The 13,590-nt window shown below is 39.8% G+C and overlaps 1 protein-coding gene across 2 annotated transcripts; it reads right to left on the bottom strand.

The window, feature by feature from the left end:
- Nucleotides 1-2,004: 2,004 nt before the first annotated feature.
- LOC134189617 (protein FAM47E-like) lies at nucleotides 2,005-13,123 on the bottom strand. 2 transcript variants are annotated; one of them, XM_062657945.1, is made up of 14 exons: nucleotides 13,018-13,123; nucleotides 12,815-12,965; nucleotides 8,605-8,735; nucleotides 8,020-8,131; nucleotides 7,904-7,951; nucleotides 4,759-4,788; nucleotides 4,625-4,704; nucleotides 4,098-4,224; nucleotides 3,936-3,989; nucleotides 3,805-3,873; nucleotides 3,507-3,665; nucleotides 3,291-3,449; nucleotides 2,195-2,272; nucleotides 2,005-2,129 (listed from the first exon to the last, which is right to left on the bottom strand). In XM_062657945.1, the coding sequence occupies exons 1-14, from the start codon at nucleotides 13,086-13,088 to the stop codon at nucleotides 2,088-2,090; spliced, it is 1,311 nt and encodes a 436-aa protein (XP_062513929.1). In that variant the 5' UTR covers nucleotides 13,089-13,123; the 3' UTR covers nucleotides 2,005-2,087. The 2 variants fall into 2 exon arrangements, with proteins under 2 accessions (XP_062513929.1, XP_062513930.1); XM_062657946.1 differs by lacking the exon at nucleotides 4,759-4,788 and having other exon boundaries at nucleotides 13,018-13,088.
- Between the last annotated feature and the right edge of the window lie 467 nt (nucleotides 13,124-13,590).

Genomic DNA, 13,590 nt, shown 5'->3' with positions numbered 1-13,590 from the left:
AAAACAACTCTCTAGAAGCTATTTTACTAAACACAAAAGTTTCTTCAACCAATCAACTGTTACTCGAGCTGCGTCAGTTCTTGATAACGCAAAGGCAACAAAATGATTCTAACTGCTGCAGCTACAGACAGTCCTGATATCTCACTTACTGAATATACACATGTGACATTCATAATACCTACAATCAGTAAAGACAAAAGCGTTCTTTGATTGGGATAATACCTAACCAACACGATTTGATGATTGTGAAAGTGTTTCAAACTTGTCGTCTTTGTCTCCTAATTATATGTACCACGAGAAGAAGACTTGTTGACATCAAAATTGTACCAACATGACATTGGTAGGGATCGTTGCAGATGCTTCTTGGAGCATCATTCCACGCAACTTGTAAAGATCTTAATCGCTACAAACTACAGATGAAATCCATGTCAAAAGGTGCAAACAATATCTTAACCTCACAATCAATAGACACCCTTTGACTCAAACAGCAATGAAAGTATGGCCGAGATGTTTCCATTGGTGAAATAATTCTAACTGACAACTATCCAGGGAGTGGCATCCACCTTGCTTTACTTGACATAAATCAATTGCACTTTGTCGTTTTAAAATTAAAATACCAACTTGCAATCAACAGCAAAGATAGTACATATGCAGTGATTGTAAATGCTTGCAGTGCCATATAACAAGCAAATACTGCATCATCAGCATATGCAACAGCTCCAACAGGACATGTCCCATTGCTGAACTCACGTGGAAGGACCACCAAAAGCGGTTGAAGGAATGCCTAGTGTCGAGACTATAGCATTATCAACACAGCAACTACATCCAGACGATGCCAACTGTTTAAGATGTAATCATTAATCTGAATACAGAATAAACTGGCAATAACACTCCAACCTGACAAACACCATTTCTAAACCTGACCCCATATAATCCTGGCATCATATGCAACACTGCAAAGTAGAACACTGTATTGTTGAAGCCACATGTAATATTTTGATAGACCATGACTGACTCAATCAAATGATTGAGAAGTATCCATAAAACAAGAGAAAACCAGAGAACCCCTACGCTAGTGTTAAAATACTCCATATCTTCGAATCTTACAATAAAACAACCTGTAGTAGTAGTATACTATCCCCTTTAAATCTAAAGATCTTACCGTATTACCCGATACAAGGGCAAGGCTCTTATTAGAACATTTTGGTACTATGTGCATGCCTTTGCATGTACGGGGTGGTTATAGGGAATAGGTATAGAGGCCATGGAATTCCCTGGAGCATATATTGCAGAATTAGGACATCACTGATTCTGATTCTGTTTTGGTTGCTTCAAAGAACCTTCCCTCTACAAAGCGTTCAAGATCACGCCTATAGAGTTACTCATTTTGAATACATGCAGTATGAAAAACCCATGAAGCTGATCATGAGCAGAATTATCAGTCGGCCTTCAATTGACATATGCACATTAGCATTCACAACGTTTCACTAATAGATACTTCTGGCTGAATGGGTAATCAAAAGTTACACTCGTTCCCATTCCCTTCTTCCACTCTACAGTCCACAGTTTACTGTGGCAAACGTGCTTCACTTACAACGTGCAATCGCACATGTCACGGTCACGTGTTAGAGATGTGCTCACCGCTAACAACCAACAACCAACTCATTCCTAACCGTTCAGTGCGGGTGCATGCTTACCTGTAGTAGAAGTCGACCATTGCCTTCGATGATTGTACAAAACGGACGAGAACTGTAGTGCAATACTACGTCATACTCAATGACACATACTGACTGAAAACCAGTGTACAGTGACTGAATGAGGTCGTTACTATCGCGTGTTAGCTAGACAACCGTTTGCGTTACACACGACGTGCCTACCTCGGACTCCCGCAACTCACGCGGATGGTCTCACTACTCACTATAAGATCTAGCCGGAAAAAAAAGACAGAGAACAGAATCCCCTGCTGCATACACTGAACGAGAGCAACGTCTATCTAGACACATTCTGAGATATTGACATATTCTTTGCATTAGGATTGTCAGCAAATAATAAATTAATTAGTTAAGCATGTATAAACTCTATATAATTTATACTGATGTTTTGTCTTCTGTAGTAATTGATGATAACATCTATGAGCATATAATCACTGGTCAGTCATACAACAAATAATGACTATAAAAAAGGTGTACAGTACCCTTGGCATTCGTCTATTCTTGTTGTGGATAAACTCTCTAAACGCTTGAGCTCCATGAAGAGGTCCAACAGCGGTGTCCTAAAATACATACACAGATTCTATACAAGAAGGTACAAGGAGGTAGTACTTGAGGATCTCTGTGGGCAAGTTGATAAATGTAACTCCACCTCTTAATTAGCAAAATATTTCTGATTCGCAGTCAGGGCAAGGTATTGATTAGTGGCAGTGCTGATAAGAATTTCATTTGTCTATCATCTGTCTGTCTGTCTGTCTGTCTGTCTGTCTGTCTGTCTGTCTGTCTGTCTGTCTGTCTGTCTGTCTATTCCTCAACACATATATTTCAAATACAACAAAATTTCAACCAGAATTTAGAAAGCAAGCCTTTTCAATGAAATGTCCTTTTCATAATCGATCACAACTAAATTAGAACCCATACGGAAAGAAAAAACAAGCTGAACTATTTACAACAAATTGACAGTCATAAAAAATCATCTGTTTGTCTGTCTGTCAAATACATACATTTTTAAAAATAAAATCATACAACAGCAAACATTTAGCTTTCTGTCTGTCAAATAACATTTATTGAACATTTTATCTATCATACATGTCTGCAATGCAAATACGCTGTCCAACTACTATCAGTGTTGGTGAATTAAAACTAAACTCAAAAGAAAACTTGAAAGAACTACTAACTCTAGAAACTCTAAAAGCGGCTATACTGCGTGCAAAGCCCTCAGTGTCAGCTAAAGGCTAAAGTACTGAGTGGCATAAAAGTCACATTTGTTGTCTCCAGTCAATGAAGATGACTTCTTTGAGATGGTATTCGCATTGCAGACTTGAAGTTGGAAAGCGCTTGCTCCAGAAATCAATAAACTCTGCTGCATTTAGTCTTCCGACTTCATCTGATGACTTCTTTGCCATCTATTTTAATAAATTTCCATCCATCAATCCTCATGTTCTAAAGTGTTCCATTACTATTTTTCCTGTCTGTCTGTCTGTCTGTCTGTCTGTCTGTCTGTCTGTCTGTCTGTCTCTGTCCAGTATAGCTCTGACTTATTTCATTTGATGACCGACAAATCCTTAGTCAGTTGCATACCAGTGCCTCCATTCTCTTCTTCATGACAGACATTGCTTTCTTATCTGCTTCTTTCGGATCTCGAAGTGGCACCCCATTGCTTCGTTGCTGCCATAATGATGTTGGAAGATACCAAGCGCCATACTTTCTACCTCTCTCAACCCAACTAGGAGCATGTGGCTATCAACACACTGAAAGTAAAGAAAACGTTCCAAAAGACATCAATGCTGAGCTCACTGGTTTGTCTCCTTGTTCAAGCTTCTCCGTTTTTGATAATGGTCTGTAACTCTGCTGTTCACTAAGCTGTTGTGATGAACTAGTTCCTACTTTGTTTAGTCGTAACTCAGCAGGTACATTAAGCAGTTCAACGACATGAATTGGTACAGATAGAGATGGCTAAAATACCAACATGAAATTGAATTTAATTGTAAATATTAGTACAACAAGACGTCATGACAACAGTCAAAGTTTAGACAGGTGAGTTGAGCATTCCCTGCAAATAAAACATAGTAACACTACAGAATGAGATTCTCACCTTTGTCTCATAACCACTTGCAAAAAGGCTGTGTACTGTTGCTTCATCGATACTCTCAGCATTGTCTCCCTGTGCACATCAACATGTAGTAGTTAAGTATAGCTTGGCAAATCCTTTGCAGACAGATTTACCAAGTTCTTGACCCATTCACAAAATTCAGCTGTAACAGCATGAACTCGTGTTTCCTATAATGCATCAAGACGAGAACTCACAACATGAACTATCTCTCAACTTTCACATACTCACTACTGACAACAAACATGGATTAAGACTCGCGTGTGCAAGCTACTAACTGGAGACGGCAATCGAGCACTGCTTGTGTCCTTCAATCCCCTTGAATTCGTATGATTGCCATCAGTTCTGTCAAGATTAACTGTTGATTGGGGTCTCCATCTGTAGCTTGGCCGTTTGACATGGTTTCTACAAAAAATACAAATAGACAATTTTTAACCTACACTTTAGCGAAAGGACTGAGTTTTCTAAAGTATATGAAGTCAGAAAGTGGAAGCAGTAGTGGCACTGTTAAGTTGTCAACATGCTACGAGCTCTAGCTCACACTGCACCAACAGGCAAGAAACTTTTATCAGCATGCATTCTTAGATCTGCCATACATAAACTTGTCCAACACTTTGCTGTGCTACTCAATTCACATAAACAGAATTTACTGTTCTAACTAGTAAATAAAGCTGTGTTCTACTCGCTTCATAGCTACAAGCGCGCGCGCGCGCGTGTGTGTGTGTGTGTAACAAATATTCAAGTTTGCATTCTTTGTGTGCATTCTTGTATACAAGTGTATCACAAAAAAGTCAGTGCACTGTACTTGTCAGATGATGTTAGTTGATGCAGTGAGGGCACCAGTAGTATTGGTGACTCAATAAGCAGTTCATCAGCCACACTGTCCTAGAGAGAAAACATTATGCGAAGAAGACAACCTGAGTCACGAAGACATCAAACTTCTTTTTCATCGATTTCACTACTCGCTTCCTAATGAGAATAATACAGTCACCGTAATTATACATAAGTATTGAGTTAATAGAGACAGAAAAACAGACAAAAAATATAGTACATACATGTACATGCCATACTTCTTCTAATACAAGCCCACTACTTGCATTGTTTGGAATGGTCCATAGACTAGACTTGTATTAGAAGGAGAGAAATTATTGGAATGAGGGCTTCTATTTTCCAAACCTCATTACGACAATGCATAATGGCTCATACGGTACATACTACAGCAACATGTGGTTTTTAGAAGGTGAGCATCTATTAATGGAAATGAGCCCCGAACTGCGTGTTCATGAAGGTGGGAAATTATTGAAAGGATGCGTTTGCATTAGAAGAAATACGGCATACATACAAATAGACAAACAGACACGCAGGCAGACAGCCTTTTCATCAGATGAAGCAGGAAGACCTAATGCTGCGGAATTTTTAGACTTTTGGAGGAAAAGATTCTCTGTACAATTACAGAAGTGTAATGTTCAAGTTATATCAGAGAAACTTAGCATGTTGTGCGGTGGGTCTGAGAGGCCTGACTCTCTCAGCACCCAATTTTTTCCTCATTAGTCTTAGTTATATATACCGGTAAGTGTTTTAGTTTGCTGTAATGTTAGCTTTCAATGAACATTAGTCTAGTTGTATTACTGTAGTTCTTTGCACAATTGTATCATAGTTTGATGTAAGAAATAAAAGACAGACAGACAGACAGACAGACAGACTAACAGACAGACAGTAGAGTTGCTTAGTTGTGTTGTATGTAGATTTCAATGTTGAAAATATATGTATTGGACAGACAGACACACAAACAGACAGATATTGTATTTAATAAAAGACAAACAGACGGACAGACAGACAGACAGACAGACAGACAGACAGACAGACAGACAGACAGGCAGACAGATTGTTTTATTCTTTCCCAAACTGTAAATGTAACAATCACAATAACGAAAGCATCCTAAGCATTAACAAAATCTACTGAAATGTCTGAAGTCAAAGCTATTATCCTAATGAACATAATGCTGAATATCTACATCAAATAAAAAATAATCTATCTTACCTACATGTAATCTACTTCTCTTCTTTAGTATAACTCTAGCATTACATCTCTGCATAATTATAGAAATCTGTTTATGCTATCTTGTCCTAAAGTCAGCTTCAGTACTTCTGCCCTCCAAATCTTTTGATTTCTTCGAGAGTGAGCTCAGGAAGTTATCAGCCTCCTGACCCCAGAACCCAAAGTGTTCAAAGACCAGAGGAACTAAGTTAGGTGTTGTGCCATCCTAAACTAACAAAGCTTCATATTTGCTTTTCTTTCTCATCTCACGTCTCTCAGCTGCACAGTCTGCCTCTTTAGACACTCTATTTAGAATGTCTTCGCTCCAAGGGTGAGCCATGCTTACGTCCAACTCCAGAGCTCAAAATTAGTTTTTAAAGTAAATCGGCCGTATGGCTGGTGATGCCAGAAGTTAGCCGGTCATTCAATATTTTACCGGTTGTCTAATTTAGTTAGTAATCAAAAGAATTTAGTAATAAAAGTTAGTAATCACTAATTTAATTAGCAATCAAAAACCAAGAAGCAACAGTCAGTTGAATACACATTACTAAAGAAAAAGGCATTTAGTTTACAACATGAAAGCACCTAAAATTGCAGTAACTAACAAAACATAGGAAACTGTGAACTGCTTTCCCTAATAATGTTACAGTTTTACATCAAATTACGCAATTTACTCTAACACTACATTATGACCATCTTTGTTTGGAGATGTACAGATCTGAGATGCTATTCTGACAACATGCAAGTTGTGCTAGTGTGACGATGCAAGTTGTGGTAGCGTGACCATATCTCACTCATCATTCAAGATCCAAGAGTCCCAATCATCCAGAGATACTGACTGCTCTTCCTCACATATTGTTTCAGTTTTCAGTTGCCTCATTGATCACTGAAGTGTTGATAGATGATCTCGCTGCTGTTGCATTCAATTTCTTTTTTAGGAGTGACTTTCATGAACAGTCTGACCACCATAACTGTACAGCAGCGCTTGAATCAAAATTTTCAAGTTCATTTCCCTCAACACTGACCTCTAGCAGATCAGATAACGTCGTCTAAGACTGCTCTACGATCATTTTTAATAAGTCTTAAGTGGGAGTTCAAGTGGCTCGTTGCAGAGCTGTTATGCAGCATGCTGACGGAGTTGCTGGTGGTTTTCTTCCTTTCCAGTCAAGGACATCGCAATACCCCAAAAAAGCAATTGCCACCAGCTCCCACACGCACAGGCTCATGGGTCACCGGGGCATCTTTTGGGTAAAGAAACTGTGCAACTTTGTCCAGATACATAACGCTCTAACAATGAATTGAAAGGCAAAAAGCAACAGGAAAGTTTGAACAGATGTTTAGTATACTATAAGCTCACTAACTCTGACACTCCAGAGAGAAAGACAATTGTATGTTAGTTCCTTGCCCAAGGAAATTATGTTTGTGGCCCTCCCGCACTCAAACTCTGACCTGAAGGTCCCGGATGTTGCCAATCTCCAACTGCACACTCTAACCAATTGAGCCACATACATACATACATACATACATACATACATACATATATACAGACAGACAGACGGACAAATACTGTAAGCAAGCGAGCAAATAGTTTGGTGACATGCAAGCTTTAATAAAATAGACAGGCAGTCTTTCAATTACAGTAGAACCTCACTAGTCAAAACACTGGGTAATCCACAGTCCAGCATGAGGCCTCACAAATCCAGAGACCATGTTAGAAATTCCAAGGCAACTACTACGTTTGGGTTATCAAGCATGTTGTCTGGTCAATACTAGAAGGTTAAACATCTACACAAATGCTGACCGTAAATGACAAACAGCAATCTATCGCTGATGAATTAAAGACAATGTTGTGCAACATACACTTAGTTAGTGATATGATACTGAGTAAAGCACAATTTCAGAGGCCAAGCTTTTCAATAATTCAACCAGCTATCTGCGGGAAGGTACAGTACAGTGCTGTTTAGATTAACAAGGTTCTACTGTGCATGTAAGTCATTTTGACTTTAATTGCAACAAATAAACACAAGACTACGAGGCTTGTCTCACCGATGCTATCACTTCTGGATCTAAAATGTCCATCACCTCATCAAATAGCTGACCGACACACACATACCAATGTTTAGATACATTCTGCATATGCATTGAACATCAATGTCCCATACATCTGATGATACTGCTTCTTGTAAGTGAGGATAGAAACCAAGAGGGTGAGAAACAAGACTGTCTTCAATGTCATTGACGTAATCTTGACGTCTTTGCTGGCCAGGAAGAGTTCTGTTGATAGAAAAAAAAAGTTAGTTTAGTCTGTAATATCATCTGCAGTAACAAAGTTCAGCTTTCAATTCACTGTAGAGTCTGACTGAAATGTCGAATTGTCTGTCAACACGCTTGCCGTCAGTCTTTTATTCTGTTCATCTACCTATTGATCACTCAGTTTTCCTGCACTGTGACTCACTTGTCTGTCCGTCTGTCCGTCTGTCTGTCTGTCTGTCTGTCTGTCTGTCTGTCTCAGTATTTCCATTTAAATCAAACGTTTTCTGTCTGTTACCAATGTAGTGTGTGTGTGTGTGTGTGTGTGTGTGTGTGTGTGTGTGTGTGTGTGTGTGTGTGTGTGTGTGTGTGTGTGTGTGTGTGTGTGTGTGTGTGTGTGTGTGTGTGTGTGTGTTTGTCTGTCTGTCTTGTCTGTCTGCATACTATCCTGCAAGTACGTTAGATGATTTCAGTCAGTAACAAAGAACATCAGTTACTTAGAAAAAACTGCAACTTCTTTGCTAAAACGTGGCCGCTCTGTTCTACTCCTCGCTTTAATTTTTCTTGCACTACCACCAGAATTCACCAACGTGCTCGATTGAATTAACGGCAATTGTATACCCTCACTCTAAACAAAACCAGACAACATGACAACATTATTTCAACAACAAGTCAACATATTGCCTATCTTTCTAACAAATACAAAAAGCATAGTAACAACAAAATCATATTATTGAAATAGTGACAGCGGCATAGCGTGACCTCTAGAAATGGGGGGCTAGACTTAATCTGCTATGGGACACGCCCACTTCTTATTGGCTTTAAATTAACTTATTGTTAAATCAGTGGCACATCCAGACAGGAGAAAAGGCGATGCAAACTTGGACAATTCAGCGAGGTTTCACTAAATGTTTGTGAATACCACGGTATACATTCATGTTTCATTACCAGATGAATTTCATATATATAACATAGTATCATGGTATATTATTATGACATGTACTCATGAGGAACACGAAACATACATTAGCTATGTCCTGTATGTTCAAGAAAGACATTCTGAGAGGCTGTTTTGTTAACAAACGTATCCAAGCTTGCATCCTTGTCAGTTCTATAGTAGAAGTGAATGTAGTGCAACTCCATTGAGTCTTTTTTGGCTCATTGTAGACTTTAGGTACTATGTTTTAAGACGTTAAGATGTTAGACCACTGGTACTGGGCTAACAGACCTACAAGCAACTGGTTACAAACAAGAGTAAGAAGTCAGGAAAATAACTTTGTCACATTGTTTGATAGGATCCATAGGAATGATGGTTGTCTCAGTTTGCTGTCCAACACAACACACCAAGCATTACATATTACAGTCCAGAAATTTAAGACTACGCCTACAAATGATGAGGGAGCTATAGCCCGGCCTAACCCGTGCACCATGACTACGCAGCATTAAGAAAGTAAGTCACAGTCACCTCCACAACCACAAGTACAAACGACCGCGTGTAATCACAACATATCAATTCAAGTTACTTGTTGATTTCATCATGTTGGAAATGGATGTCTCTATATTGACTCCTTACCCTCACAAAGCTTTCAACTAGTTGGTCGGCACTCGGTATCCATCACAATGACAGTGCTCTAACCTGTCGTCATGAAGGTCTGGCTGATGGGTGAGGGTGGAGCTCGAGTCTCGGCAAATGCACCAAAACTGCAATTTGGTTTCGTGCTGATAGGCAGGGAGAGTTAAAGACCTGGACTCCGACCCACACACCTTGTCACGTTGGAGCCTAAAGAGGCATCCAACAGAGAAGATAGGGAACCAGGGGATGGAGGGAAACTGCGAAGCGATTGAGAAGCGGACAAGGTGTGCTGCTACTGCACGAAAACCAAGAGCTGAGTTCACGCCGCGTATAACGCACGAGTACTAGCATGATCACACCCTGACCGCACACAAGCGCGGCTCGAGGGTGGAGTCAACCTCATCTAACTGTGTTAGACATCATCTAATATAGTGCTAGTAGCACAATAAACTAGAATGGCTACTCAAACACATCATAGTGTATCAACACATCATGTGACAATGTTTTGCAAACTATAAAATTGTTCAATTAGTCAATCACATGCAATCGTTATTTTCCAGCAATAAACTAAATGACTAAGAAAATAAACTTAACCACTTATAAATATAAATTCCATGCTAATAACAGCTGGATAAGATATCATTATCAGTTATCATTAATTAATTAATTAAGTTGGATTGCAACACTCCTAGCTCACATGTGTGCTTCTTCAAGCTCTCAAGTTCAAGAATCAACAAGCTACAGGGGCAGTTCTAGGATTTGCCCGAAGGGGGAGGCACCAACGTGGTTCAAACATGCGCATTTGTGTAACTCGGATGTTGCCTCGTAGCTCAGAATCGTGCCGTTGAGCAAAAGGTGTTCGCTGCCGCAACAGCATTAGCCTTAATTAATGCCAACAGACACATTGTTACAGTGTCACACACCGTGAGTGTATGACTGACCAATGGTCTGAAGGAGGCGCGTGCCCCTCTCGCCCATGCCTATACCCACCCGAGCTAGGCCTCTCTTTTTATTGCATGTCTGTTTATCATCAGTGATATCACCCAGGCTCTTTCACACTGCTGTGAGCGGACGGACCATTACCATTATCCATTATGTACACGTGGCAGAGAAAGTCAGCAGGCAGTTACTCAAGGAACCTAACAGATCAGCATTAGTCTATAGTCCTACTAAAATTTTAGATTAGACACTCCTACTAACATACCATCTAAGCATCTCGTAAAAATCAGACATAGAAGAAGCCAAGACGTACGATCCACGTGCTCTGGTTGGATCACAGATGCATATTAGGGTAAGTGTACCTAATTGTGGACACTCTCCGGTAAGTTGAGTTACAATCGCAGTTTTCTCTGGTAGCCTGCACGAAGAGACAGGGAAACATGTCCGATATATGCACCAATCTTAGAAGCTTCGTAACAGTACCTGTACGACTAGAATTGTACAACATCAGCTAGCGCACTAGCACAATATATGGGATAACGTCTGTAAACAGCCTGGATGCGGGGTGTATCCTAATTGTGGACTTTTTTTTTCCGTTACAGAAAACGACTAAGCTTGAGTAACAGCTGGACTAGATACCTGAATGGTTGCCTCACAAGCTGGTATTTTGGGCCGCAATCAAAACCATGTTCTGTGGTGTATCACCTCTGTGTAGAATGGCGTCATGTCTTTCAAATTTTGCAGAAACCAAGTGTTCTGTCTACGATAGAATGCAGGAGACAATCGATCATGTTTAGATGAACGTCTGAACTGTAAACTGTGGTTCGAGCATCTTTTGAGTTGCTGGTGGAGCTGATTATTGATATCAGACAAGGTAGTTTTGACCTTCCACCTATCCTAGGTGAGTTTGTAGGTTTTCATTTTGTGTCTTATTGTTGCCTGATCTAGTAGCAGTGAAGACGGTCAATTTCTGACTGGATTATGAATGTCGGTGATATTGACATTCCACCTACTTTGTTCGTTCTCATTTCATACCCTATTGTGGCCAGATGTAGTAGCAGTGAAAACAGCTAGATTGTCAGTGGATTACTGATGTCTAGATCTAGTATGAGTGAAGATATTCATGTGTTTACTGGACTGGAATTACACGTTCGCTCCATGCACATAATACGCATCTTTAGGACGTTACAGTCAACGTAACTATGGGCTCAAAACTTTACCAAGATACTCGATAATTGCTTAAATAATGTCAGGGCACTTTCATGATCCAATAAAAGATCGATTCGTATACCTCGAATTTGTGGACGTGATGGGAGGAACTTTGTAGGTGCCAACAGTTCCGCAGGTGAATCGTGGTGATACACAACAGAACATGGTTTTGATTGCGGCCCAAAATACAAGCTTGTAAGGCAACCATTCAGGTATCTAGTCCAGCTGTTACTCAGACCCAGTCGCTTTCTGTGGCGGAGAAAAAATGTCCACAATTAGGATACACCTCTGTTTGGGCTGATCACAGACGTTATCCCGTATATTTTGCTAGTGTGCTAGCAGACGTTGTGCGATTCTAGTCGTACGAGTATTGTTCCAAAGCTTAGACATTGGTGCATACATCGGACATGTTTCCCTCTCTCTCCGTAGCAGGTCACCAGAGAAACAGCGTTTGTAACTCAAATTACCGGGGAGTGTCCACAATTAGGAACACCTACCCTACATGAATAATGGTGTAATGGTGAAATCAATGTGGCCTGTCATTTGGATGCAAGCGGGTGATGAGAAACAGACATGCAACAAATAGGAGCCTTAAGATTGTCACGGTAAAAATATTTCACTATTTTTAGAAAAATTAATATTAATTAATTTTTTAAATAGTTAATATTAATTAATATTAACTTACAGAAAACAGTGCTTCTGGGATCTACTCAGATCCTTCGTAAAGTCATGTCTTCTTTCTAGACAGCCATGATGGTCTAAGTACTTCTGAAGCAGGGTTTGCTTCCGGTACTTTTAGTAGACTTTACAAACCAGACTGATCTGGTTGAGCAAGACAACATAAATAATATAAATCAGGATTTCAGCATTCACTCTTTACTGTCTAATACTGTTCAGTGTGCTAGCTTCTCTATTAGTGTAGAGAGTACTTACTCCTGCCTGTCAAGATATGGAAATCCCTACATGCAAACTGCATAGCAACCTACTTGAGACCGTTGGATTATCTTCGTTCCATCTCGTAGTGGAACTCCTGTCCGAAAGTCTTCGCCTCCGTCTCCGATGAACCTCCATTCTGAAGAGTCTACCGGGATTGCCTCCTTCGTCTTGATGACTTTCGTACGCAGACGCTCTTTGTACCTAAACCTAACTTCCTCATCACAACGAACACAAACAGACATCTTTGTTATACCAAGGCTGACGCCGCGGTGGTCTTTCGGTTTTGGTAGATACGAGGAGGAGATCATACTTGTGCTCCGCCATCTTACATCGCCATAACAACGAAATTGCAACATCCGGGATACCCGCGCAATTAATATTAATTAAAATATTTTTACTTACCAATTGAATACTCATGGACAAACTACAGACATGGGCATAATTATGGAGCCACTCTGCGCATATGACTTAGATTTAAAATTGTTGGACTTTCTGTAATTAATTTGTAAATTCTGTAAATAATTTACTAAAATGTCAGTTCAATCAATTTGAAAGTTAATAATAAAAATCGTTTTCAAAAAACTTCAAACCAATAAAATGACTTTGTTTATGTCAGAGAAGAAGACTATACGTTTCAGTTTACTTGCATATTGTGAGTCTGCTCTTGTAACGTCACAACACGAACTGTTTAGACATGGTAATACATGGTGGCGGTGGTTAGTCTGGTCATTCTCTAATCGTTGTTGCTACGGGTTGTCAAAACGTCCAATCAGAACAATATAAATACCCAAATAGCATGATTTGATGTAGAATCAGAGTGTCAGTA

Source organism: Corticium candelabrum, chromosome 14, assembly GCF_963422355.1.
Source record: "Corticium candelabrum chromosome 14, ooCorCand1.1, whole genome shotgun sequence".
Classification (NCBI taxonomy): domain Eukaryota; kingdom Metazoa; phylum Porifera; class Homoscleromorpha; order Homosclerophorida; family Plakinidae; genus Corticium; species Corticium candelabrum.
The sequence above is the reverse complement of the archived record's forward strand: the minus strand, read 5'-3'. Positions and strand labels throughout refer to the sequence as shown.

Coding starts and splice junctions, on each gene's coding strand:
- LOC134189617 (XM_062657945.1), bottom strand. CDS start 13,088: ATGGCGGAGCACAAGTATGATCTCCTCCTCGTATCTACCAAAACCGAA. Junction 8,132..8,604: donor GAAGTTGCAGTTTTTTCTAA/GTAACTGATGTT, acceptor TTCTATCAACAG/AACTCTTCCTGGCCAGCAAA. Junction 4,225..4,624: donor CAACTAACATCATCTGACAA/GTACAGTGCACT, acceptor TATTTTTTGTAG/AAACCATGTCAAACGGCCAA.